This window comes from Elephantulus edwardii, unplaced genomic scaffold (assembly GCF_000299155.1).
Source record: "Elephantulus edwardii isolate Elephantulus edwardi_28Jun2011 unplaced genomic scaffold, EleEdw1.0 scaffold00088, whole genome shotgun sequence".
In the NCBI taxonomy this organism is placed as follows: Eukaryota; Metazoa; Chordata; class Mammalia; order Macroscelidea; family Macroscelididae; genus Elephantulus; species Elephantulus edwardii.
Genome location: NW_006399838.1, coordinates 6,892,591 through 6,917,277, shown reverse-complemented (window position 1 = coordinate 6,917,277; position 24,687 = coordinate 6,892,591). Strand labels below are relative to the sequence as shown.

The 24,687-nt window shown below is 41.3% G+C and overlaps 1 protein-coding gene across 1 annotated transcript in view; it reads right to left on the bottom strand.

Annotated features, from left to right (window-relative positions):
• The window catches only part of SLC2A2 (solute carrier family 2 (facilitated glucose transporter), member 2), a 51,716-nt gene extending 29,679 nt beyond the window's left edge, over positions 1-22,037 (bottom strand). The window contains exons 1-3 of the mRNA XM_006890383.1: positions 22,023-22,037; positions 11,101-11,193; positions 8,941-9,200 (exon numbers count right to left, since the gene is read on the bottom strand). Of these exons, the coding sequence (XP_006890445.1) occupies positions 8,941-9,200; positions 11,101-11,193; positions 22,023-22,037 (368 nt within the window). The remainder of the gene's footprint in view (positions 1-8,940; positions 9,201-11,100; positions 11,194-22,022) is intronic.
• Between the last annotated feature and the right edge of the window lie 2,650 nt (positions 22,038-24,687).

The window sequence follows — 24,687 nt, the reverse complement described above, 5'->3', positions numbered from 1 at the left end:
GAGATCACGCTTAGACAGCCTAGTCTATGGTATAAAGAGACTGCCAAATACAGCCAGAAATGCACAATCTGCAGAAGATAAAACTGATGAACAGGACCTTCTAAAGATTAAATCCCTATGTACATCAAAAACATTTTCCAACAGAGTGAAAAGAAAGCCTACTGACTGGGGAAAAACATTTGACAATACCATGTCAGACAAGGGTCTCATATCAAAAGAATCCTAGAGAGCCTCCACAAGAAAAAGACTGATAACACAATTACAAAGTGGGCAAAAAACATGGAATGCATTTTCACAGAGGGAGCTATTCAGATGAATGAATGAATAAAGAAATGCTTGAAATCAAAAGAGAGATGCAAATCAAAACCACAATGACATATCATCTCATCCCAGTAGCAGCGGCAAAGTTTAACAGGACAGCAAGTAATATATGTTGGAGAGGATATGGAGAGATAGGAACTCTTAAACACTGGTGGTGGTATTGTAAAATGGTACAACCACTCTGGAAGGCAGTTTGGCATTTTCTCAAAAAGCTGGACACAGAAATTCCATATGATTCAACTATTTCCACTGCCTGGAATATACTCTGAGAAAATTAGAACTGAGGCACAAACAGAGATTTGTCCACTAATGTTCATAGCAGTGTTATTCACCATCATAAATAAATGGAAACAGCCCAGATTTCCAACCTCAATGAGATGTATTGAGAAATTACAATACTTTCACACAATGGAGTACTATGCAGCACGCAGGAACAGTGATTTTGAAAATTACTACCTAACTTGGGTGGGACTGGAGAGCATTATGCTAAGTGAACTAACTCAGCCCAATAAGGACAAATACTATACAAGACTATTATTGTAGAAATAGATAACTAGTAAAAGGTGTTCGAGGATCCAAATGGGGGAGGGTTGGAGCAGAGGGTTAAGGATGGGTGGGGGTGTAGTAATCATAGGGTTGCACAATTTGATGGGTGGAAGGAGGTGGGGTGAAGGAAATGGAAAATATCATGTGTCAAAACCAATGTATAAGTACTTTGTTTTTCTTTTACTTTTCAAAGAGAAGAACGAACTGGGCAGGGGGGGGGTGGGCAGGGAGAAAAGTGCAACAATGAGTGAATGGAAATCCAAAATCTCTGTAAATGTTCATTATAATTAATAAAAAAAAGACAAAGAAATGAGGATACAGGGTTTAAAAAAAACCCCAAACAAAAAAACACCCAAAAGCAAATTTTAAAAAATCCAACCCAATCCCTCTAAAAAGAAACAGTATATCCCTTGATGTTAGCCCAGTTATTCTGATTTCAGACTTCTAACCGCCAAAACTGAGAGAAACCAACTGTATGATGTTTTAAGTAAATAAATGTGTGAAAATTTGTTAATGAAGAGGGAAGAAAACCAAAGAAACATAGGAACAGTTGGTTCAAAATACTAATGGACCATGAAGCCGAAGAACTAGCTGGTGTCTGTTTATTGCTGCTGCCTCTCTAAGAGGTGGCACCGTAGAAAGTCCTGGATAGAGTGAGATGAAAATAAAACACACACGCCACAACCCTACAAAACAAAACTATGAAACAAGACTCAAAAGCCTAAAATGACCAGGCTTAGTGGTCTGATAGGAGACGGGTGAAAACCTGAAGCCTACGGCCCTTAGTCACTCCTCTAGTCTAAAATAACATTCACCTTGTGCCTCAGGTTTTAGCCAAAGACAGACTTATAAGGTAAACCATAACATCAGGGAGGCACTCACTTTTTAGAATAATCCGTTACATAAGATCAAAAGGGCAGAATTTGTCCAAGCAGGAGTGGCATCCACTTCCTAAAGCACATGCCTATGGAAACTCTATGAACTTGGAGAAACGATGAGAGTTATGGAAAGGCATTAGGTCTTTTGTATGAGTCATGCTCGACTTGATGGCAATCAACAACAACAACAAAGCTGAGAAGGCTGGAAGAAGTAGGAAAGAAAGATTAATCCAAATTAGAACCACAGAGAGACAGAATGGGAAGAGTGAGCTTCTCCTGGTGGGTCAAGTCATAAAACAAAATGTGTATAAATTTTTTCCTAAAATCAAAATCAATCCACTTTGTAGAACTTTCATTCAAATCACCTTTTTTAAAAAATAAAGAAGTTCGGTTCAAATCCACCAGATGCCCTGCTGGAGAAGGAGGTTCAATCTCCTCCAGTACCAGTCAGATCTGATTTGATGGTACACACACAAAGATAATTAAAAATAAATAAATGAATTTAAAAAATAAAAAAATTTAAAAATAAAAAAGTTATCAATAGAAAACTGGTGCATACCATTTATTTCAAGTAAATTTTTAAGCCACTTTCAACTACCTAAATAAACAAGTTATTAGTCAAGTTGAAAGAACTGAAAAACAAAATCGAGCCATGAATTTTAATACTAAAGAATTCTGTGGGAAAAAGCTTGAATAACTGGTCAACATGACAACATTTTAGGGCATAACCTAGGATCAAGAACCAATGATAATAAAGAAGTTCAAATTGCACTGAAGGTATTGGCAAAAATGAGACTCCAGAAATTGATGGAGTACCAATGGAGGTGTTTCAATAAACAGAGTCAGCCCTGGAAATTTAGAAGACAACTACTTGGCCAACTAACTGGAAGGGATCTATATATATATTTGCTCACATTTCAAAAACAGGTGCTCTAATGGAATGGAAAAAGTACTGAATAATATAATTAATATCATATGCAAGTAAATCTTGCTTAAGATTATTTTTAAAATGGCTGGAACAGTACATTAACAGGAAACTGTCAGAAATTCAAGTTGGATTTAGAAGAGACTATTGCATGGTTCAAAATTGGGAAGGGCGTACGCCAGGGATGCATCCTATCTCCATACCTTTTCAACCTATATGCAGAACAGATTATCCGGGAGGCTGGGCTCTATGAGGAGAAATGTGGGGTCAGGATTGGAGGACGATTTATCAACAATCTGCGTTATGCAGATGACACAACCCTGCTTGCTGAAACTGGAGGACCTGAAGCACCTGCTGCAGAGTGCCAAGGACTGCAGCCTACAATATGGATTGAGGCTCAATGTCAAGAAGACAAAGATTCTCACCACTGGACCAATCGGCAGCATCAGAATGGATGGTGAAGAGATTGAGATTGTACACAGCTTTAGTTTGCTTGGCTCCATAGTCAACAGTCTTGGCACCAGCAGCCAGGAAATTAAAAGGCGCATTGCCATGGGAAAGTCTGCTGTTAGGGACCTCTCCAAAGTGCTGAAGAGCAGTCGTGTCTCTCTGGAGACTAAGGTGCGTCTGATACAGGCCATAGTCTTCGCAATCACCTGTTATGCATCAGAGAGTTGGACAATGACCAAGGAGGATAGAAGGAGAACTGATGCCTTTGAGCTGTGGTGCTGGAGAAGAGTACTGAGAATACCATGGACTGCTAGGAAAACAAATAGATTTGTCCTGGAGAGGGTTAAACCGGGTGGCTCCTTGGAGGCAAGGATTCTGAGGCTCCGTCTAACTTACTTTGGACATGCAGTGAGGAGAGACCGGTCCTTGGAGGGGGACATCATGCTTGGGAGGGTGGAGGGACGGTGCAGGAGAGGAAGGCCCCCTATGAGGTGGATTGATTCAGTGACTGGGATAATTGGGATGGGAGTGTCAGAGACAGTGCGATTGGCACAGGACAGAGCGGAGTTTAGGGCTGTTGTACATAGGGTTGCTATGAGTCGCAGGCGACTCGACGGCACATAACAACAACAATAACATGGCACGAAGGATATCGTTGATGATGTCATAGGGACTTTGGCTTAACGCAGAGAGTACCAGAAAGATATGTGCTTGTTTTTTATTGTCTATGCATAGGTCTACTGTGTGGATTGTAACAAATAATGGCTAATATTGAGAATGACAATCCCAGAATACTTAGGTATGTGAAACCCATACAGAGACTAAAAGGCTGTTGTCCAAATAGAATAAGGGAACACTGCATGGTTTAAAATCAGGAGAGGTGTGTTTCAACACTGTATCCTTCCTCTATACCTACTTAATGCTGAGCAAATCACTCAAGAAGCTGAACTGTATAAAGAGGAATATGGCAACAGGTTTGGAGGAAGTCTCCCTAACAACCTGCATTCTGCAGGTGACACACCTTTCCTTGCAAAAGTGAAGAAGACTTGAATCATTTGCTGCAGAAAAGAAGATATGATAGTTTTCAATATGAGTTACATCTCAACAGCAAGAAAACAAAAATCCTACTCAGTGGACCAAGAGGTAACATCATGATAGATGGAGAAAAGATTGAAGTTGTCAACAACTTTTACTTGGTTCCACAATCAACACCTAGGGTAACAGTATTAGGAAAATCAAAAGATGTGTTGCCTTGTGAAAATCTGAAATATTGGCAACTTATCCCTGTTCAATTTACAGCCTCTCAAACCCAATGGAATATCAGCTTTGATTTTTTTCCAACTCAAAGGCTATGCATTTTGCAAAGTCTTGATCATAATTCTTATTTTATCCTCACAATAATGTACAAGATAGCAATTCCTTTCCACAGAATTGCAAAGAGAGGAAAATGTCTTAGAATATCTATCTAACATGCTCCTTTTCACATAGCTTGTAAGCTGCAGAGCTGAGATTTGATCTATCTGAAAATAAAGGTTATGCTTCATTTGAATGAGTTCCCTTTTTTGATCAGAAAAGATACATGCATTCAAAGATAAATAGATGCCTGCCTTGACTTAAGGATGTGTAGGTTTCACAGATTATAGTCGGCCCTACATGCCCTTGTAAGGGCACATTCTCTAAAAAAAAAAAAAAAATTAAAAAATTGTGTTTGTAAACTCAAATTTATGGACTTAATGGCCACGAACACCTATAGACTTTTACAAAACTGCAAGTAAATACTTTCATTAGAAGCTGCATTCTTGAGTGGACTTGGGGGGAGGGATTGTATAACAATGAAAGAATTTTTCTTTTACTTTTCAAAGAGAAGAACGAACTGGTGGGGAGGGGAGGTTGGGCAGGGAGAAAAGTGCAACAATGAATGAATAGAAATTCAAAGTCTCTGTAAACTTTCATTAAAATTAATAAAAATTGACAAAGGTAAGAAAATGTAAGTTGAGAATGACTCAAGCAATAAAAAGAAAACAAATATGTTATTTCCCAGAAAATTTCTTTGGAAAGCAAAGTTTTGAGAGAAATGTTGAACTCTTTTTAAAATTTTGAAGTTGAAGTCATTAATCTTGTAGCTGTTTTGCAAGGAGGATGATGCTTCTTTTGAGAGCTAGAAGTCTCAGTTTTAGATTACCACAGGCCAATTGATAAATGTTCATCACATTTTTCACACTCATTTCTTGCACGAAAGAGGACACGCATCCCTCTTCCATCTCTAGGGCCCTAATCCAGTGTTTTAGGACAAGTCTCTGGGCGTGTCAGAATTTCATTTCTCAATGAAAGATAATGACAATCTCTACTTTTTTTCCCCTTCAGAGATGGGAAGACGTGTATGAAACATTTTTATTTTGTTTTCTTTTGCTTAATGCTATTTACTCTATAAATGACCTACGTAATGATCTATTTACTACGTGAAATACTTTGGTCCAAGTTGAAATAATTTCTAAGTGCTTAAAGTAAGCTTTAGAAACACTGGAAGCCAGCACCTTTGTAAGCTTCTTAATCATACCAGAGAGAATGAGTGACTGGTTCTGGAGCCTTTCGACCATCGTCTTAGATGACATCAAGGTCACTAAATCAAGGATTAGCATAGTCCACAAACACAGTGTTCTGCATCTTACTTGGGTGAGCCGCAATTAGGGGTATTGAAAATTTGAGAGCAACTACATAAAATACAACTATTGGTCTCTACCTGCACAGAGCAAATAAGAGGGAAGAAAAACAAAGTTCTGCTGAAACAATTAGTCCAAATGGCTAAGCAAAACATGAACTTCACCTTCCATGTCCGTGAATCTAGAAGAACTAGATAGCACGTAGCTACCACAGCTGGCCCCTCAGAAAGGGATCACAATTGAAGACCCTGGATAGACTAGGGGGAAATGTGGAACAAAACTAAAACATATTAGAAAGCTTAGGCTTGCTGGTCTTATAGAAACTGGTGGAACCCCTTAGATTATGGTCCTTAGCCACCCTATGAGTCTGGAATAAAACTTACCCTGCTTGCTGAAACTGAGGAGGACCTGAAGCACTTGCTGCAGAGGGTCAAGGACTGTGGCCTTCAATATGGATTAAAGCTCAACATCAAGGAAACAAAGATTCTCATCACAGGGCCGATTGGCAGCGTCATGATGGATGATGAAGAGATTGAGACTGTCGACAGCTTCAGTTTGCTTGGCTCTACAGCCAACACTTTTGATATCAGCAGCCAGGAAATTAAAAGATTAATTGCACTGGCAAAGTCGGCTGTCAGAGACCTGAAGAACAACGATGTCAGTCTGGAGAATAAGGTGCACCTGATCCAGGCTATGGTCTTTGCAATTACTTGCTATGCATCAGAGAGCTGGACAATGACTAGGGATGATAGAAGAAGAGTTGATGCCTTTGAGGAGTGGTGCTGGAGAAGAGTATTGAATATACCGAGGACTGCTAGGAGAACAAACAAGTTCGTACCAGAGAAGGTGAAGCCACACTGCTCCTTGGAGGCAAAGATTCTGAAGCTTCATCTGACACACTTTGGACATGTTGCAAAGCAGTACCAGTCCTTGGAGAGGGATATAATACTTGGGAGGGTGGAGGGACAGTGTAGGAGAGGAAGACCCTCTATGAGGTGGATTGATCCAGTCACTAGGATAATGAGGATAGGTGTGTCGGTGACATTAAGATTGGCACAGAATAGAGCAGGGTTTAGGGCTGTTGTACATAGAGTCACTGTGAGTCACAGGCAACTCGACGGCACATAACAACAACAACAACATGGCTCACCTTTCATCCAAATTAAAAACAGGCCAATAACACCAAGGAGGTACTGTTTCCTTAGAATTGCTGATGAGATAAGGTCAAAAGAGCAGCATTTTCCCCAAGAATCAAGCCATGAAGGCAGGAAAGGGAAGAATCAAAAGATCAATGGGAATGAGTTTACAGGGATGAAGTGGGAAAGGCATGAGTATTATAATTAATGTTATACAACAAAATACGTATGAATTGTTGAGTGAAAACCAACTTGCTTTGAACGCTTTCACTCAAATCACAATAATAAATAAGAACTCTGTCTAATGAGAGAGCTCTTGTGGTGTGGCCTAGTGGTAAGGAATTGTGCTGCCCATCCAAAGGCACGGAGTTCAAATCCACCAGTTGCTACATTAGAGAAAGATGCAAGAGTTTCCTTCCATGTGTTTTATTGCCTCTGAAAACACACAGGAGGGTCAGCTGCGATCAGTTCTGAATCAAAGACACACAATAGCATTTTATTTGGAAGCTCTGTGGAAGGTGGTATAGTCCATAGAAAGTTCTCCTGCTGTGCACAAAGACATGGAGGGTTGTGTGTTCATGGAGAAGTTTTTTTCGCTGGTAAAATAAAGGAAATATTTTCCTCTAGTAAAAAAAAAAAGAAAGTTCTCCTCCTAACTCAGATGGCATGCCTCTCAGGAGGTTCAAAGCCATTAGAGACTCCATAGGAGAAAAATGGGCTATCTACTACTGTGTGATTTTACAGTCTGAGAAAGCCAAGGAAGAGTCTTAGCTATGAGCTGGTTTTTTATTTTATGGATTCTAAGAATATCTTTCTAAATGTAGCATAACCAACCAAACACCAGTAAGTTTATTAAAGGATGAAGAGCTATTTTTTTACGGTAGAAGGAAGTCCTTCTCAAACCAAAACAAAAAGGAAGGAAGGAAGGAGAGAGAGAGAGAAAAGAGAGAAAAGTGAGAAAGAGAAAGAAAGAAAGAAAGAAAGAAAGAAAGAAAGAAAGAAAGAAAGAAAGAAAGAAAGAAAGAAAGAAAGAAAGCAAGCAAGCAAGCAAGCAAGCGAGCTTGGGCTATCATAAAATCTTTTAGTTAGGAAAACATGTAAAAAATTCCAGGTAAGAGGGAGAAATTGTCAACGTTTTAATGACTAGGTAGGTCAAACAAATGATATCAAGAACGGGAAAAACGCTAAATGAAGTCATATAGAATTATTGTGCTAGTTGTTTGTATTCTTATTTACATGTTTAGAGGTTTTTGCGTTTTCTAAATTTGAAGTATTTGATACAATGGTAATGAAAATATAAAACCTGGTTTCAAAGGCAAGAAATAAATAATCACTTGATTTTGACTTAATTTTTTCTTTGTGTATGAGGGGAGGCACTCCAACAGCTTATGTGCATCATACGACTAAGTGAAATTTGAAAGTAAGAGTTCCACAAATGTTTTTAATCCAAAACCCGTAATAAAAACCAGAGTCAAGAGTTGGAAAACCCCCTAGTTTCATCACTGCATTGAGATAGCAGCAAGAACAGCACCTGAAAATCCCAGGCCAGGTACAGTGGGTGTTTGCGAGTTGAGGATAGTGATTTGACCTTAGTACTTGATTGATCCAAATCCCAAATCCTAACTTGAAAAGTAAAAACAGGGTCCTTGAGAAATGGAAAGATTTGAGGAAGCATACAATGGATTCTCATAGATAAAAAAACTCCAATATTGGCTCTTCTGCCAAGTTCCTGACTAACCATTTGTGCAGTGGTTTTGTAACATATTTAATAACTTAGAAAGCCAAACAGCAATTATCTAGATACACAGTACTCTCTCTTTTTTTTAAAAAAAAACGCCTCTAAAGCGGGCCAGAGTGTTGCGACAGCTTATTGACATAATCTGGCATTGACCTTGGTTGTGAGTTGGAAAACAACTCTAAAATCATCCTACAAAAGGAAAGGTACTATCTTTCTAAACAAATTGTAACAAAACTAAAATATTAAAGTTCACTGTACTTAATGCTTAACTGTGACATTTACTCACCTTCCAAAGGTGTCTCCGAGCTTCCCACCAAAGCATGAGGCTAACATTCCACCAACTGCAAAGCTGGATACAGACAGGGACCAGAGCATGGTGATCACGCCTTCAGACACCACACTCCCTTCCTGGATCCCAGGGGTAGGTGCTGGGTTCATTGAGAGCGGAACGGTGGACAGTTCATCTGTACTGTTTGTCACATAGTTGTTGATAGCTTTTCGGTCATCCAGAACACCAAGCACGTGTCTATAATGGGATACTATAATCTGAGGAGGGGGAAAAAAACCTCCAATATTTCAAGCATCCTAAAATATTATTTTTATTAAAAAAAAACCCAAAAAACAAACAAACCCGAACAGAACCATCACAGATATGGGTAACACATACAAACATGATAGATTTGCTTACAACTGACCATAACCTATCCTCAGAACTGACTCATATCTGACCTTCCATTGGGTTCTCAGAGTGTGAACTGCCCTTTAGTGGATTCAAACCACATGCCTTTGGTTTAGGAGTGCAACACCTTACTCACTCGACCATAGAGCTCCTCTGTCCTATGAGGGCTTACAAGTTCCACTGCCAACAGGAGCCAATCCGAAACAAATTAGTAGAGGCAGCTGTCTTGATCAGAGGCAGCTGTCTTGATAATGGGACGCTGAAGTCCTCCTTTGATGATTGAGGCTGATTTTGACAAGGGCTGACTGGGTTGTGGAGCAGAAAAACATTTGCCCCATCAATAGGAGGCAATTCCAAGTGTGAAGCTAGTATTGCATGGTTTTACATTTTTTACTGAAATGAAAAATCTAGCTATATCCAACTTGATGGTACACGACAACATTTTAAAGGAATCCTGATGGAGTAGTACGCTACATGTTGGGTTGTTAACCAGAAGGTCATCCGTTTGAATCTACTAGCCACTCTGAAGCAGAAAGATGGAAAAAGTGGTAAGATTTACAGCTTCGAAACCCCAGTGGATTTTTTTGTCATGAGACAGAATTAACAAGTAGTCAGATTAACTCTGTCAAGTGTTCTAGCTGGACTTGAACCTGCCCTACTGCAATCCCTTACTGAAGTCACTGTATCAATCCATCTCCTTGGGGGGGGGGGGGAGGATGTCCCTCTGCTCCCTGACCCTGAATCCTCCTACCAGTAAGAAGTACCTGGTATAAATTCCAGGCCATCTCCTGTCCAAGTGCTAACCAGGCTTCTTGCTGATACAAAGTATGAAAAATTGCATGTCTCTTGTCAATTTATTGGACACCAGAATAGTGATACACAAAACAGAAAAGTTTTAGAAATTACTTGAGATACATACAACAAAACTAGAACATTCAAAAATCGTCACGGTGGACAAAGTGAAAACTTTGTTGGATTTTTTTTTTTTTTACTATTATTTTAAAGTTTTATAAGGGCGTTGTGCTGCCAGTCCAAACGCATGTGATTCAAATTCACCAGCTGCTCTGAGGACAAAAGATGGGAAGTCTTCTTCCATAAGAAACACGGCTTCTAAAAACCCATGGAAGGGTCGGCTTTGAGTCCGTTCCGACTCAAAAGTACGAAAGAACAACTCAATTATTTGGAGGGGACAGGAACGAGAGCAAAGACTACAACCTTGTTAGTGCTTGACTCTGAATCTGGCTGGAAATGGGAAAAATAAGGTGGTTTGGCTGAATGAATTGGAAAGAGTTATGTTAAAGTGCCTGGTAACAGTCAGTCCTCAGAAAGTAGTTGTGGATTGAATGAAATACATTCTTCTACCGTTCTCTCTTTCAATTTGAATTGTCTTTATTTATCTTTGGCTCTTTTTACCTGGCCTTTTCCACTCATGTATTCTTAGAAACTCAGAATAAATGCTGCAATAAGCTTTTCTTTTTTAAAATTGCTGTTGCACACGTGCTTTCTGACTGGGCTTTTCTTGTGAGCTCAGCAAACTGTCTTGAGCAATCAGGAGTTATTTACGAATCCTTTCCCCCCTCTCCCTCCCCCTGCGAGGGCTGCTGACTGAGGAATGAAAGTTGAGTTTATCAGCCCTGAGGACGTGCACAGCTTACCTGACATAGCACGTGGCCGCACTTTATCTGGTCAAAAGCACCTGATAGCCCCTACTGCTGACAGCTGTTAGTATTATTGCTACCCATGAGAATTTGCACATGTCTTACTTGCCTGTTGCGGGGCATTGATCACACCAATGTCATATCCAAACTGGAAGGAGCTCAAGGAGACAGTGAAGACGGTGAACAGCAAGGGCCAGGTGACCTGTGGGGAAGGAAGCACAGGCAGGACCACCCTCAGGGGATTTCAATGACCCACCCGCTAGCAGAGTTCAGTCGCCTGGACTTCTGCAGGCTGTTTCCTTCCTTCTGCTGTTCTTTCACGCTATGCTCTCTGCAGGTGTAGTTCCTTATAACTCAAGAGTCACTCATCCTTTCCCCTGTACTGCTAACGCCGAAAGGTGTCTGGGACAGCTTGTTTCAGGGAAATAATAATAATAATAATAATTATAATAATATATTTTTTTTTTTTTTTTACTTCCTTTCTTTTCTTTTGATAACTAATCAAATAAAACCAGGAGAAAGGACTAGAGTTGTTGCTGCTGCTAAAAAGAAACTGTCAACACAAGAACACTCTTTGGTCAGCCTGTTTTGGTGGACATTGCCATGTTACAAAACCACCCCTGATAAAACAGGTATCACCCAGCCATTAGCTCAGGCCACATCAAAGTCCATGTAAGCATACGGGGAAGGGTTTGCAATGGAAATTTTAGCACCTAGAATTTTTTAATCTAGAGATGTGAGGTAAAGGATATTTTTCTCCCCAATTCCATGTTTGTGTGCGGTTGCTATGTATCATGGAATTGGGATTGACTCCTAACTGATCATCTGCTGGGTATCTGAGGCTGTGAATCACATGGGAGGAGATTGTCCATCTTTGTTCCTCAGAGCAGCTGGTGGATTTGAACCTGTGCATTTTTGGCTTGGCAGGGCAACTCCTTACCACTAAAGCCACCAGAGGAGGCAGAGCAAATATCACCTCTAACGTAGCAATTATGCTTCTAACAGTGCTCTTTTTTTATTATTATTTGTGTGTGTGTGTGTGAGTGTACCATCAAATCAGATCTGACTGATACAGGAGGAGATTGTCCCTCCTTCCCCAGCAGAGCATCTGGTGGATTTGAACCATGCGCCTCTGGGATTGTAGTTGCAGCTCCTTACCACTAGGCCACCAGAGCTCCCCCCTAACAGTGCTTTTGACCCAGCAGTTCATGTGTGTTAACTGTGTTCCACTGGGATTTCAATGTTTTTTTGGTGTTTTTCGTGTGTGTGTGTGTGTGTGTGTGTGTAGGGGGGAGGTATGTGTTTCAGAAGTAGAACACCAGGCTTCTCTTCCAAGGTGCCTCTGGGTGAACTCAAATGTTCAAACTTTCAGTGAGTGACCAAACACATCTATGTCATGAACTCCTTTGAGCCAAATGTCATACAGGAGCACCAGTGGTGTAGTCCTTGAGGGATTGCACTGCCCGCCCAATCGTTTTGCCTCTTTTTTTTTCTTTTCTTTCTTTCTTTTTTTTTTTTACGTTTTGCCTCTCTTTTGCTTTGAATCTACCAGTAGTTTCAAAATGGAAAGCTGGGGAATCTGCTTCCATCCAATCAACAGCCTCAGAAGCCCACTGGACGGTCAGCTGTGAGTCAGTTCCACTTTGATGGCAACAAGCCTTTCCCGTTTGAAGAATTTTATCTTGTGAAACAAGGAATATTTAAGAATACTCAGTGCAATGCTGTTTTGTTTTTAATAAAACCAAGTATTTAGAAAGTACCTAAACATCAATCAAAGGAGAATGTGCAAATAACGTAAAATGCATCAGGGTCACTATGAAACATTTAAAAAATAATAAGATGACTGCTACATACTGACTTAACATGTGTTGAGGAAGTTATATAACCTCACTAATTTTTTCCTAAAAAGGCTTAAATATGAGTATTTGATTTATACGTGCTCTTGCTTCTGCTACTATGTACCGTCGAGTCAGAATTGACTCATGACTGACCCTCCAGCAAGATTCCAGAGGCTGTGAATTGCACTGGACGAGATCGCCCAGCTTTCTCCCTCTGAAAAGCTGGTGGACTCAAACCACACCCTTCTGGGTTTGTAGTGTAACTCTTTACCACTTGGTCCCAGAGCTTCCTTAAGACGTAATAATTATTAGGTGCTGTTGAGTTGAGTGTGACTCATAGAGAGCCTATCTACAGTAGATCTGAACCCTGTGTTGTCCTGCGTCAACCTCACAGTCCCTGACACATTCGAGCCCATTTCTACACTCACTATGTCAATCTACCTGATTGAGGGTCTTCCTTTTCTTCGCCGTCTCTCCATCTTTCCTCGCCTGATTTTTTTTCTCTCCAAGGAATAGTCTCTCTTAACACCATGCCCAAAATATGCAAGATGAAGCTTCACTATCCTTGTTTCCAAAATGTATCTATTTGTTCTCTTGGAAATCCATGGGATAATTGGTACTTTCCTCCAACACCACAACTCAAGGGCATAAAATTTGCCCCCGTCATCCTTATTTCTCGTCCAGGCTCAGATGCGCAACAGATGATTGAAGAGGTCACGGTCTGCAGGTGCGCTTTAAACCTCAAACTGGCAACACCACTCCTCAGGAATTTGGAGACATCCCTGAGTGCAAACTTTCCCCAAATTTCCTGGTCTCCTGACTGCTGCTGCCTGGTGTATTAATGTGGATCCAAGTAAGATGAAGTCATTGACAGTGTCAATCTTTTCTCCGTCTATCATGAAGTCGCAGAGTGGTCTAGTGGTGAGAACGTTTGTTTTCTTGATGTTGAGGGGCAATCCATAAATAAGGCTGCAGTGTGTGATCTTCTGCAGCAAGTGTTTCAAGTCCTTTGCACTTTCAGCAAGCAAAGTTGTGTCATCTGCATACCGAATGTTATTGAAAAGTCTTCCTCCAATCCTAAAGCCACATTCCTCTTTGTCAAGTCCCGCTTCTCTAATAATTTGTTCAGTATGCACACAGAATAGGTATAAAGAAGGTATAATATATACATACATATGTAAATGCGTATACATATAATATATATGTATGTTGTTTGTTCATTGTTAAATGCCATTAAGTCGTAGGTGACTCATAGCGACCCTATGAACTTTCTTCATTTCTCCAGGTTCATAGAGTTTCCAGAGGCAAACTATTTCAGAAGTGGGTGCCAAACTTGTTTTAATCGGGGAGCTCCACCAAACACTGTCCACCATGGGTGGCCATTATCGTATTTGATGCATCAGTGTCACAGTGTTTAGCATCACAGCAACCACGAATTACCTCTGTACAGCAAAACCACAGAGCAGCGCTATATATACCATGTAGAAGAATGTTTGACCAAAAACAATTGAAAACAGGCCTGACTGACGCAGATTTAAAATCACCCACCTTTGGCTTAGTCGCATCACTTTCTGTCCACTAGGCCAACTGAGCTCTATGTTGTTGTTAAATGTCGTTGAGTCATAGGCAACTTAGAGCGACCCTATGAACTTCATTTCTCCAGGTTTTTATATATAGATGTGTGTGTATGTGTATCTGTGTATATACATGTATGTATGTGTATCTGTGTATATACATGTATGTATATGTATATGTATATATATATATATATATATATTTTTTTTCCTGAAGGATAAATAGCATAGCAAAACGCTATCCTAACCTTGGGGAGAAATGCGAAATTCGAGATGGAAGGTGGAGTCGTTTCACTGACACCATGACTGAGCTAATGGGGGGTAGGTGTGTCAGACGGAGATGGGGAGACTGACTCAGTGTAGGACAGGGTTCAGAGCTATTGTACACAGGGTCGCTATGAATTGCAAGTGACTTGATGGCACATAGCAACAACAACAAGACATTTTATAAGGAAAATGTGTCCTGTGTATCAAAACTTACATATTTAAAACTTTGAAATAAAGAACATGGGATGAAGCAGGTACTCTGTTGATTGAAAGAATGGATCATATCAGCGCGGATTCCAGTACCTACTCTTTAACTTGGTTAAGTCTGTGACTTGAGCCATTTCACCTGGAGGGCTAGTTTCTCTCTAACTTGTGGATAACTGTAATTTCCTCTACTCCAGCACAAACAATAGTTATTAACTGTGGTTTCTTGTTCTCTCATCAGACGTGATATCAGAAAGTCCGGGGTCATCATCAACAAAGATTTCTCACAGAAGCGCCCTAAAAGAGCCCTTTAAAGATACTTAATGTCACTTACTCCTTGCAATTGAGTCCCACATGACCCAGAGCTCTCCAGTCAGTCCTTACTCACAGCTGACACCTCTGGCAGGTTTTCAGAGGCTGTAAATCACACCGGAAGTGATTGTCCATCTTCAACCTGAGGAGCAACTGGTAGATTCAATAATGTGGCCAAAGAATGTGCGATAAAGTTTTTCAAACCTTGTCTCCAAGGAGCACTCTGTCAGCACTTTCTCCAAGACATAATCTGTTTGTTATTTTGGCCGCCCATGAGCTATTCAGTCCTCTTCTCTAACACCACTGTTCAAAAGCATCAATTCTTCCTCTGTCATCTTTCGTCACCATCTGGTTCTCAATGCACAGGCAAGTAGCTAAAAAGATCGTGGCCTGAGTCAGGTGCACCTTAGTCCTCAAACTGGCATTATTCCTCCTCAGTAATATGGAGGGGCCCCTGGCTACAGACATCACCAGTGAAATACATCTCCTGACCTCCTGACTGCTGACACCAAGGGAACTGACTGTGGAGCCAAGTAAAAGGAAGTTGTTGATAGTCTCAATCCTTTCTCCATAAACCACCAGATGGAAAACTTATAGGTAGAGAGTCAGCCTAAGAAAGCCAAGACAAGGTTCCATTCCCTTGGTCAGGGCTCTCTCCTTATATCATTTCCTCCCCCACCTCCAAACTGTTCTGAGAGACATGAAATCTCATTTTGTTTCTAGGTTGTGACCTTTTCTGCAATGAGAGGACCGAGAGTTAAAGCAGACACTTTAACTGACTTCTCAAATAATCCTCCTCAGCAACCCCTCCCTCCTCTCAATTTTTCCTTTTAAATTGTGATTTTAGTAAATGTTTATGAAGCAAATTAGTTTTTCACTGATCCATTCATACACGTTTTGCTTTATAGCATTAGTTACAGTAACTGCAAGTTAATGACCCTCTTTCCACTCCTCTCAATTCTTGCCTTTTCTTCCTCTAATGTTATAAAAACACAGCTTTAAAGCTTAGTATTTTATATTCATGCTTACTACATGCTGTAGTGCCCTAGTGGCAAGAAGCTGGGCTGCAGTCCTGAAGGCATGCAGTTCAAGACCACCAGCTGCTCCACAGAAAAAGGATGGACAATCTCCTCCTGTGCAATTAACTGCCTCCAAAAGCCTGCCAGAGGGTCAGCTCTGGGTGGAGGGATGGTCAAAGCCAGGTGGGCTGATACAGTGACTGCGGCCAAGGGGTTGAGTGTGTGTCAGAGATTGTGAGGATGGCACAAGATGCAACAGTGCTCAGATCGTTGTTCACAGGGCCACGAGGGGTCACACCGACTCAAGGGCACCTAACAACAACAGCCTTTCCAGCTGCTTTTTAAGAGTTGGTGTGATTGCTGCCTGCTTTCTCTTCCTAGTTGTTGTTTCCTGCCCCACCCCCAGCTCCCCTGCCCCCAAAAGTTTTAGGAGCAATAACACCTTTTTTTAATTTATTTTTTTTATTTTAATGAAAATTTACAGATTCGAATCATTCATTATCGTACTTTCCTCCCTGCCCATCCCTCCCCCCAGTTCACCTTTCTCTTTGAAAAGTAAAACAAAACAAAACAAAAAACTTCTTTCATTATCATACAATCCCCAGCCCCACCCCATCCACTCCACTATGCAGGTTTCATTCTGGACTCTTGTCATGACAATAATACCTAATCCTATATTCCTCCGAAACAGTTCTCTTCCTCATCTGTTTCAAAACAGTGTACATTGTTTATCTCCTCAACTCCAGATGTCAGTCCCGCTTTACAACAGTGGCACTATGCAGTATTTGTCTTTGGTGACTGAGATATTTCACTCAGCATAATGTCCCCAGGGTCACCCATTTTGTATAATGTTTCATAAGTTCCTAGTTTTTCAATGCAGCATAGTATTCCATTGTGTGGATATACCAAAGCTTCTCTAGCCATTTGTTTGTTGATGGACACGTGGATTGTTTCAAGCTCTTTGCTATTGTGAACAAAGCCACAATTAACATGGGTGTGTGTGCATATATCTGCTTGGGTGGCCTTTATGGTTTTTTAAAAGGTTTATTTCCAGTAGTGGAATTTCTGGGTCAAATGATAATTCTAGATCTTCACCCTGAAACCCACAGCGTCCCTTTTCAGCAGGAAGTAGCTAAGAGAATACGCCATCCCCTTTTCCTTATGACTCAGGGTGAAGTCTCTCTCAGGGAGGAGTGAGAACTGGCTTTGACAAGCACTGTGGCATTTGGACAAGAACAAACTGGGAGGAGGGTAGAGAGAATAGTGCAGCAATGAATGAATGGAAACCCAAAATCTCTGTAAATGTTTATGAAAATTAATAAAATATAATTATAGAAAAAAAAGATAATTCTATTTGCAACTTTTTGATAAAGCGCAGTCCAGCCTTACATAGTGGTTGCACCATTTTACACTTCCACCAACAGTGAATAAGGGTTTCAGTTTCTCCGCAACCTTGCCAGCATTTTTTGTTTGTTGTTCTGTTAAATTTTGCTATCCTTGCTGGGGTGAGAGGCTATTTCATAGTTGTTTTGATTTGCATCTCTCTTAGAGCTAAGGATTTTGAACATTTCTTCTTGTGTTTGTTGGCCATCTGAATGTCTTCTTTGGTGAAGTGTCTGTTTATATCCTGTGCCCATTTTTCAATTGGGTTGTTTACCTTTATCTTATTGTGTTGCTTGTGTGTTTTAAAAAGTCTAGATATCCCTATACACATTCAGAAACTTCTCCAGCAGGGTAAAAAAGGAAGCCACAGACTGAGAAAACTATTTGGTAATGATATGTCCTCTTCCCAGTTTTAACTCTCTAACATAAGCATTTCAACCAGTAATCTAGGTTAGAAGAGCAGTAAATATTCTCAAGCCTTAAAAGAAATAGTTTAAGCCGTTCTCTTGGATTCCTGACACTTCCCAAGTAAAGTGATCATCTCGAATATCTAAGGAAGATTTCACATCATGTTTGTTTCTTTTCCTAGACTTGTTGTGGTTGTTGTTTAATTTTCTTCTGCAACTTGAGGCTGGACTGGTTCCTTGCTCTTTTCTTTCTCAAACACAGTGAATGAAAACACGTGATAGTAATGGTGAACGTCCGAGATGGCTTTGCCACTAGAAGGCTTCTATTTATGAGAAAGAAAATGTCTAAAACTGTTCAATCTGAATAAACTTCTTAACTTCCATCATTCTATCTAAAGACTAAAGAAAAAATAAAGGTACAGTAAAAGTCTAGTTGTCATCAAGTTGAGCTCATGGCAAACCCATGAGTGTCAGAGTAGAAATGTACTGTTTTTAGTCGCTGAGTTTTCAGATAAGGAACACCAAGCTATTTTTAAAAATCTTTTATTTGAATAAAAGTTTACAGCTCATATTCCTTTTTCATACAAGCGTTCGTAGACATGACTGCAGGATCATCCTTCACAGGTTCCTCAGGTGGACTTGAAACATCAACCTTCTGTCCAGCAGCTGAATGTGTGAACTGTTTCCAACACCCAAGGTCTCCAAGTGCATAATAGGTAGGAAGACCTTAAAGATGCCTGACTCTGGCCAGGTTCAAGTTCTAAACAGATTAAAATGTGAACCTGGACCAATTAAACCAGAATCTCCATGGAAAGCTTTTCTCATCTGGAGATTACATAAGGCTGTATAACCCCATGGCGGGTGGGAATCTCACGTATGAGGACTCTGGCAAACTTTTCAGTTGAAGAAGCTAAGGTCCCCATGGTACTAAAACCAAGAAGATGAGAAGCAGATGTTTTGTTTGTATTTGGGGGGAAAATAGAGCTATTGGAACCAGGAAGCCAATAGAATGCATAGAATTAGTACTTGGGGTAAATAATTGATGTCAGAAGTAGTGGACACTTTGGGCAAATGGGTGCCATCTGTGAACAGGGACAAGAAGGAGAACCATCCACTAAACTGTGAACTCTCCATGACATCATCTCATTAGCCCAGACTCCCACTGCGAGCCCCACCCAGAGAAGGAGGCCACAAATAAGTCCCCACCTTCCAAACAACAGACCTCCTCCATATTTCATTTCAAGGAGAGAGGACTTTCTAGTAAATCTACCTTTACTTTTTCACCTTCACGTCCGCCTCCTCATTTCTTTTCTTCTCATCCCTGTGCTCTACTAAAAAGCTTCAGCTTACACTTAAACGCTCCCTGCCCTGAAGTCTGCTCTCCCAAGAAACCCTAAAATTGCTGCACACTGTTCTAACTATCTCAGTACTCAGGCACTGCCCCCTTCCCTCGTCTTTTCTGCCTGGCACAGTTCTTTCTGCCCATGTGAGAAGGGTGAACTAGAGCATCGACCGCATGGTAACAACAGCACTGCCAGGCACACGCAAAGAAAGAACTCCGTCTTCCTGGCCCTCCCTCCTGTGCAAATGCTGTTGCTTTCAAAGTTTGGGTAGATTAAAAAGTTGAAAAAGGAAATTGCACTTTAGATTTCTCTTCATTCTTTCTGGGTTCCATTATTAGATGGTTCTTTTGTTCTGTGGAAAAGTCAGTCCTTCAGTACAATCAGAAGCCCCCTAAGAATTTAATGGCAGCTCTAACGGCGGGTCCTACCAAGCACCTTTTTGAGTGCATTCTTTTGCAACATCTTCCAAACTTCTCTTAGAGGTTTTTTAAGCACTGTCTTTATAGTTTTTGCCAAATCTACATACCATCTGTTCAGCCATTAATGTAATATCTTTAAAGTCCTGTCTCCTTCAGCTTTGTCCTATGCTATAATATCTATGAAACCATGATGTGCCAGTTACTTTAAAAAAGGTACACATTATATAATTGTTGTTGTTATCTGCTGTCGAGTTGCTTGTGACTCGTAGCGACCCTATGTACAGTAGCTCTGGACTCTTCTCTGTCTTGTGCCAACCTTATTGTCACTGGTCCACCTACCCCCATTGCCCTAATCACTGAATCAATCCATCTCATTGAGAGTCTTCTCTTGTGCTGTCCCTCCACATTCCCAAGTATGATGTCCTTCTTCAAGGACTGGTCACTCCTTGCAACATGCCCAAAATATGTCAGACGAAGCTTCAGAATCATTGCATACAAGGAGGAGCCTGGTTTTACCTTCTCCGGGATGAACCTGTTTGCTCTCCTAGCAGTCCATGGTATATTCAATACTCTTCTCCAGCACCATAACTCAAAGGCATCAATTCTTGTTCTATCATCATAATTAAGTAACTATTATAAAAATGTCATCTAAGTTTCTTTCATACTATTTCCCATATATGATATTCTTTTTTTAAATTATTTTTTTCACATGTTATTTTCTTATATTCTATTTCAATATGTTCTTATACAGGTGACTATGTTGTTATATATGATTGTATGTTGTTATATATGTGAGTATGTTGTTATATATGTGAGTCTGTTGTTATGTATTTCAATATGTTCTTATACTCTCACTATATAGGAACCCTGACGTTCAGGTGAATAACTGAACCCAGGTTAGGTAAGTAACATCTCAAGAACCACGTCCAAGCCTGACTGACTCCAAAGACCGGGCTCTTAGGTCACGCTCTGATCCCAGGGATGTTTGGTTTTGTTAGTCAATTTTGCCAGATTCATAAGCATATTTTAACCTGTGGCTGAGTGGAAGAAGTTTGGCCGGAAGAAACTGATACAGCAACAACAGCACTAAAGCCCTTTTTATCTTCATGCTTTCATTTTGATGAATCTCTAATTGACGGAGAAACTGAAGCAGTGGGGTCTAACATCTGTTCATCACTAGTTAACACATTCAACACTCGCTGTACGGGTATTGTATTGGCTTGAACCTTTTGAAAGTAAGTAGTAGGGAATACGTCATTGCACTCTTGCCCAGCTCTGCACATTATTATGAAGAACAAAGACGGTCTACTACATAATTACAAGACTGTTAACATGTTCCAGAATATAACATTGATATACACTAACATTAATATGTATGCTCATATTAGTATACTTGTCACCTATGTCTATATCTAAATATAACAACAGAACAAACCTGTTGCCATCAAGTTATTTGGACTTCCAATGATATTATAGGTTGGGATAGAAACCCCAGAGGGTTTCCAAGACTGTAGTTGTTACGACTTTAAAGGAGCAGGCTGCCACATCCTTCTCTCTCAGAGCTTCTGGGAGGATTGACCTGTCAATCTTCCGGTTATCACACATCTATGATTAGTTTCCCCGCTTGTCTTAATACTATCTCTCTTCTAGCTGTTTCCTCTCCTTTTATCAGCTCCAGCTTGAGATCACTCATTGTATTAGTTATCAGATCTTCTCACTATTCTTTAATCTAGAACAGATCTTCCACCTCTTTTGTCTGTCATACACTGACATCTTTGAGGAATTCAGATCATTTGCCATGATTAGCTTCAAGTTAAACTGCCTTCTTTGACTTTTGGAAAGGCTGGTCGTTCAAGTCCACCAACCACTCTGAGGGAGTACGATGAGGCAATCTTTCCCTGTTAATAGTTACAGGCTCAGAAAACGAGGGCAGGATTACCAGAAGGTGGAATAAATTTGCTGACAGTGGGTGAGTGGGTTAGTAATAGGGTTCTGCAGAATTATGTGAGAAAAAGTAATGCAGATGAGTAAAAATTACAGCAAAATATCTTTAAAACCTAACAATTACTGAGTATGAGATTGGATTTGATTTTCTTTTTTTTTTGTGTAGCTAAGGGGACTATTAAATGACCAGGTAAGAAAAGAGAAGTAGCTTAGATTTGGGGTGGCTGCACCCAGCATCCCTCTATACATCCATTGATTGAAATGGATTTTCCTACATATTTCTTCAAAACCAGATTAAAAATGAGCACAGTGTTGCTTTACCTTGTCCTCTGACATTTTTACGGGCTGAGTCCTCCTCCTAAACGCAGGCCCCGCAGAGGTCCACACAGCGGCTGACCAGCCCTGCCTGTGCCGGCCTTGCTCTGCAGGATCTAGTTATACAATGAGTGACTGGGAGGAGGAGCAAGGTGAGGTAGCAGGAGTGCGAGCGAGCACGGGACCCCGCGAGCTTACAGCCAGGCTGCGCGCTGATGGGCATCTAATCAATATGGGCTTTGCCCCAGCGACCTGTGACTTCAGTGCCTTTGCTCCACCGGGAGGGAAGATGTGAGGAGCTCCTGCAGGTCTAAGTTACAAACCTGAGGCTGTCTCATCTGAAGGCTCACTTTCAGTATGACAGCAAGTGGTGAGGTGAAGAAAACTATCTGGGGTCTTTGGTGGGAGGTGAGAGAGGCCGGCCTGTCATGCTGTGTGGGGAGGGGGTCAGATACAGCTGGGGCCCGGGGAGCACACCTCACTGAGAAGCGGCTGGGGTGTGTGCGCGCTGCCAAGCTGGACGGTGCTGCAAGAGACCGCTCTGGGCTTGCGTGCATGAGCTTTGGAGTGTGGTGGACTTCACTTCGCATCTTAACCTTTGATCATTCATGGTATGTCCATACACAAGCTGATTACTGTGACTTTTCTGTGGCTCTGACATTCACCTGCCCCTTTCCACCTCATAAGGAAAGCATTATGCTGGGTGAACTAACTCAGTCCCATAAGGATAAATATTGTATAAAACTATTATAGAACGAGTATAAGGATCCAGGAGGGGTGGGAGAGGCTGGAAGCAGAGGGATGTGGATGTGTAGGGGGAGGGGGATTAATCACTGGGTTGTACAATTTGATGGGGGGGGGAGTGAGGGAAATTGAAATCATTTGTTCGAATTTGTATTAGAATTTTATAAATAAACTAGTAGAAAAAATACATCTTAAAAAAAGAATTATTCACACACACACAAAAAGAAAATAAGAGAACAATAATAAATGAACATATTTATATTAACTCTGACACACAGTGGCCTGTAGGTAGTAGCTTACACTATTATTGTTTATTATTGTTTCATTTATTCTTATTCTTAAGTTGTTGTTGTTATTGCTGTTGTTGCTGTTATGTGCCGTTGAGTTGCCTGCAACCCATAGTGACCCTATGTACAGCAGCTCTGAAGCCTGCCCTGTACTGAGCCAGTCTCATTGATTATGACACACCTACCCCCATTTGCCCCAGTTACTGTATCAATCCATTTCTCTGGGTCTTACTCTCCAGTTTAATTATTACCTATTTATTAATTATTATAATATTATAGGTTGCTAGAAGGGGCCAATGTAGCATGCACACATAAAACTGTTCACATAGTTTGAGCAGTTTGAATCCACCAGATGTTCTGCTGGAGAAGGAGGGGCAATCTCCTACTGTACCAGTCAGATCTGATTTGATGGTACACACACACACACAAATAAAATAAAAAAATTTAAAAACCTGTTCATATGGTTTGAGCTTAAGTCTGATTGTGTGTCCTGTGATATACAGTCACTGTGGGGGCCCCAGCCAATACAAAAACTGAGCTTCAACTACTCAGCGACTTGAGTGACACTGCACTCGGCCTCCAAGGGGACTCAGTGTTCCCAGCAGAGGAAATATAACCACGCAGCAAAAAGAAGGGTTCTTTGAAGAAGAGGGCGAGGAAGTGTAGGGGTGGAGGAGACTCATTCCTTCTATTCTTCATTTCGACCAGTTCTGTGTTGCCAAGCTCTACACCTCAGTGGCTTGATCGGAAACAGTAAATGATTCCACGGAAGACACACTTTCACAGAGCTCAGCAAAGTCCCCAAGCTCTGTGAAGCATGAGATAAATAACACAGCTTCCCCTTCTTGGAGTTCAGTCACAAAAACTGATGTATGTGAAGACTACACACAAACCCAGAAGACACTGGAGTGAATCGGACTCACAGTGACCCTGAAAGACAGCGTGACGCTGCCCCCAGGGTGTCCAAGGGAGTAAATTCTTACAGAAGCAGCAACCTCCTCTTCCACCCTCTATGGAGAGGCCAGTGGGTTCCAACAGTTGACCTTTTGGCTAGCAGCCCAGGACTCTTGATCTCAGCGCCACCACTTTCTCCACACTACACAGCGAAAAAGGCATTCTGATAGAGTCCCTGCCAGGTGCCAGGTGCTGTCCTCAGCACTTTGCATGGACTGACTCTCCTGGTCACAGCAGAGGTACGCGACAGCTGTGACACCAGCCTGCCCCGCGTCCCCAGGACCTCGCTGAGTTGTTTGCAGCACAGCCAGAGGCCTTGTGGCTCAGCTGGGCGTCCCCGGGGCGCGCGCACATCTGCCCAGCCTCGCGTACCTGCCCAGCCGCGCGCATCTATCTGCACAGCCGCGCGCGCGCATCCCATCCCTCAGCAGGCGCTCTCAGGAATCAGAGCAAAGACCCCCGCGGGAACGAGTCTCTGTGCGCTCTCAGCAACAAGGCGCTCCCGGCAGCAACCTTTGTCTTTTGAACCATCTCTTAGGTGGAATTTGCCTTGAGTGTGGTGCGGGGTGGGTGAGTCTTTAACTGGGCACTGCTCGTTCCGAAGGGGCGGGGAGAGGCTGGGTTTAGTGACAGGCCTGTTGTTCTCTGGAGCAGAAATGAAGCTTTTCCGTCCATCAGTTAGAGAA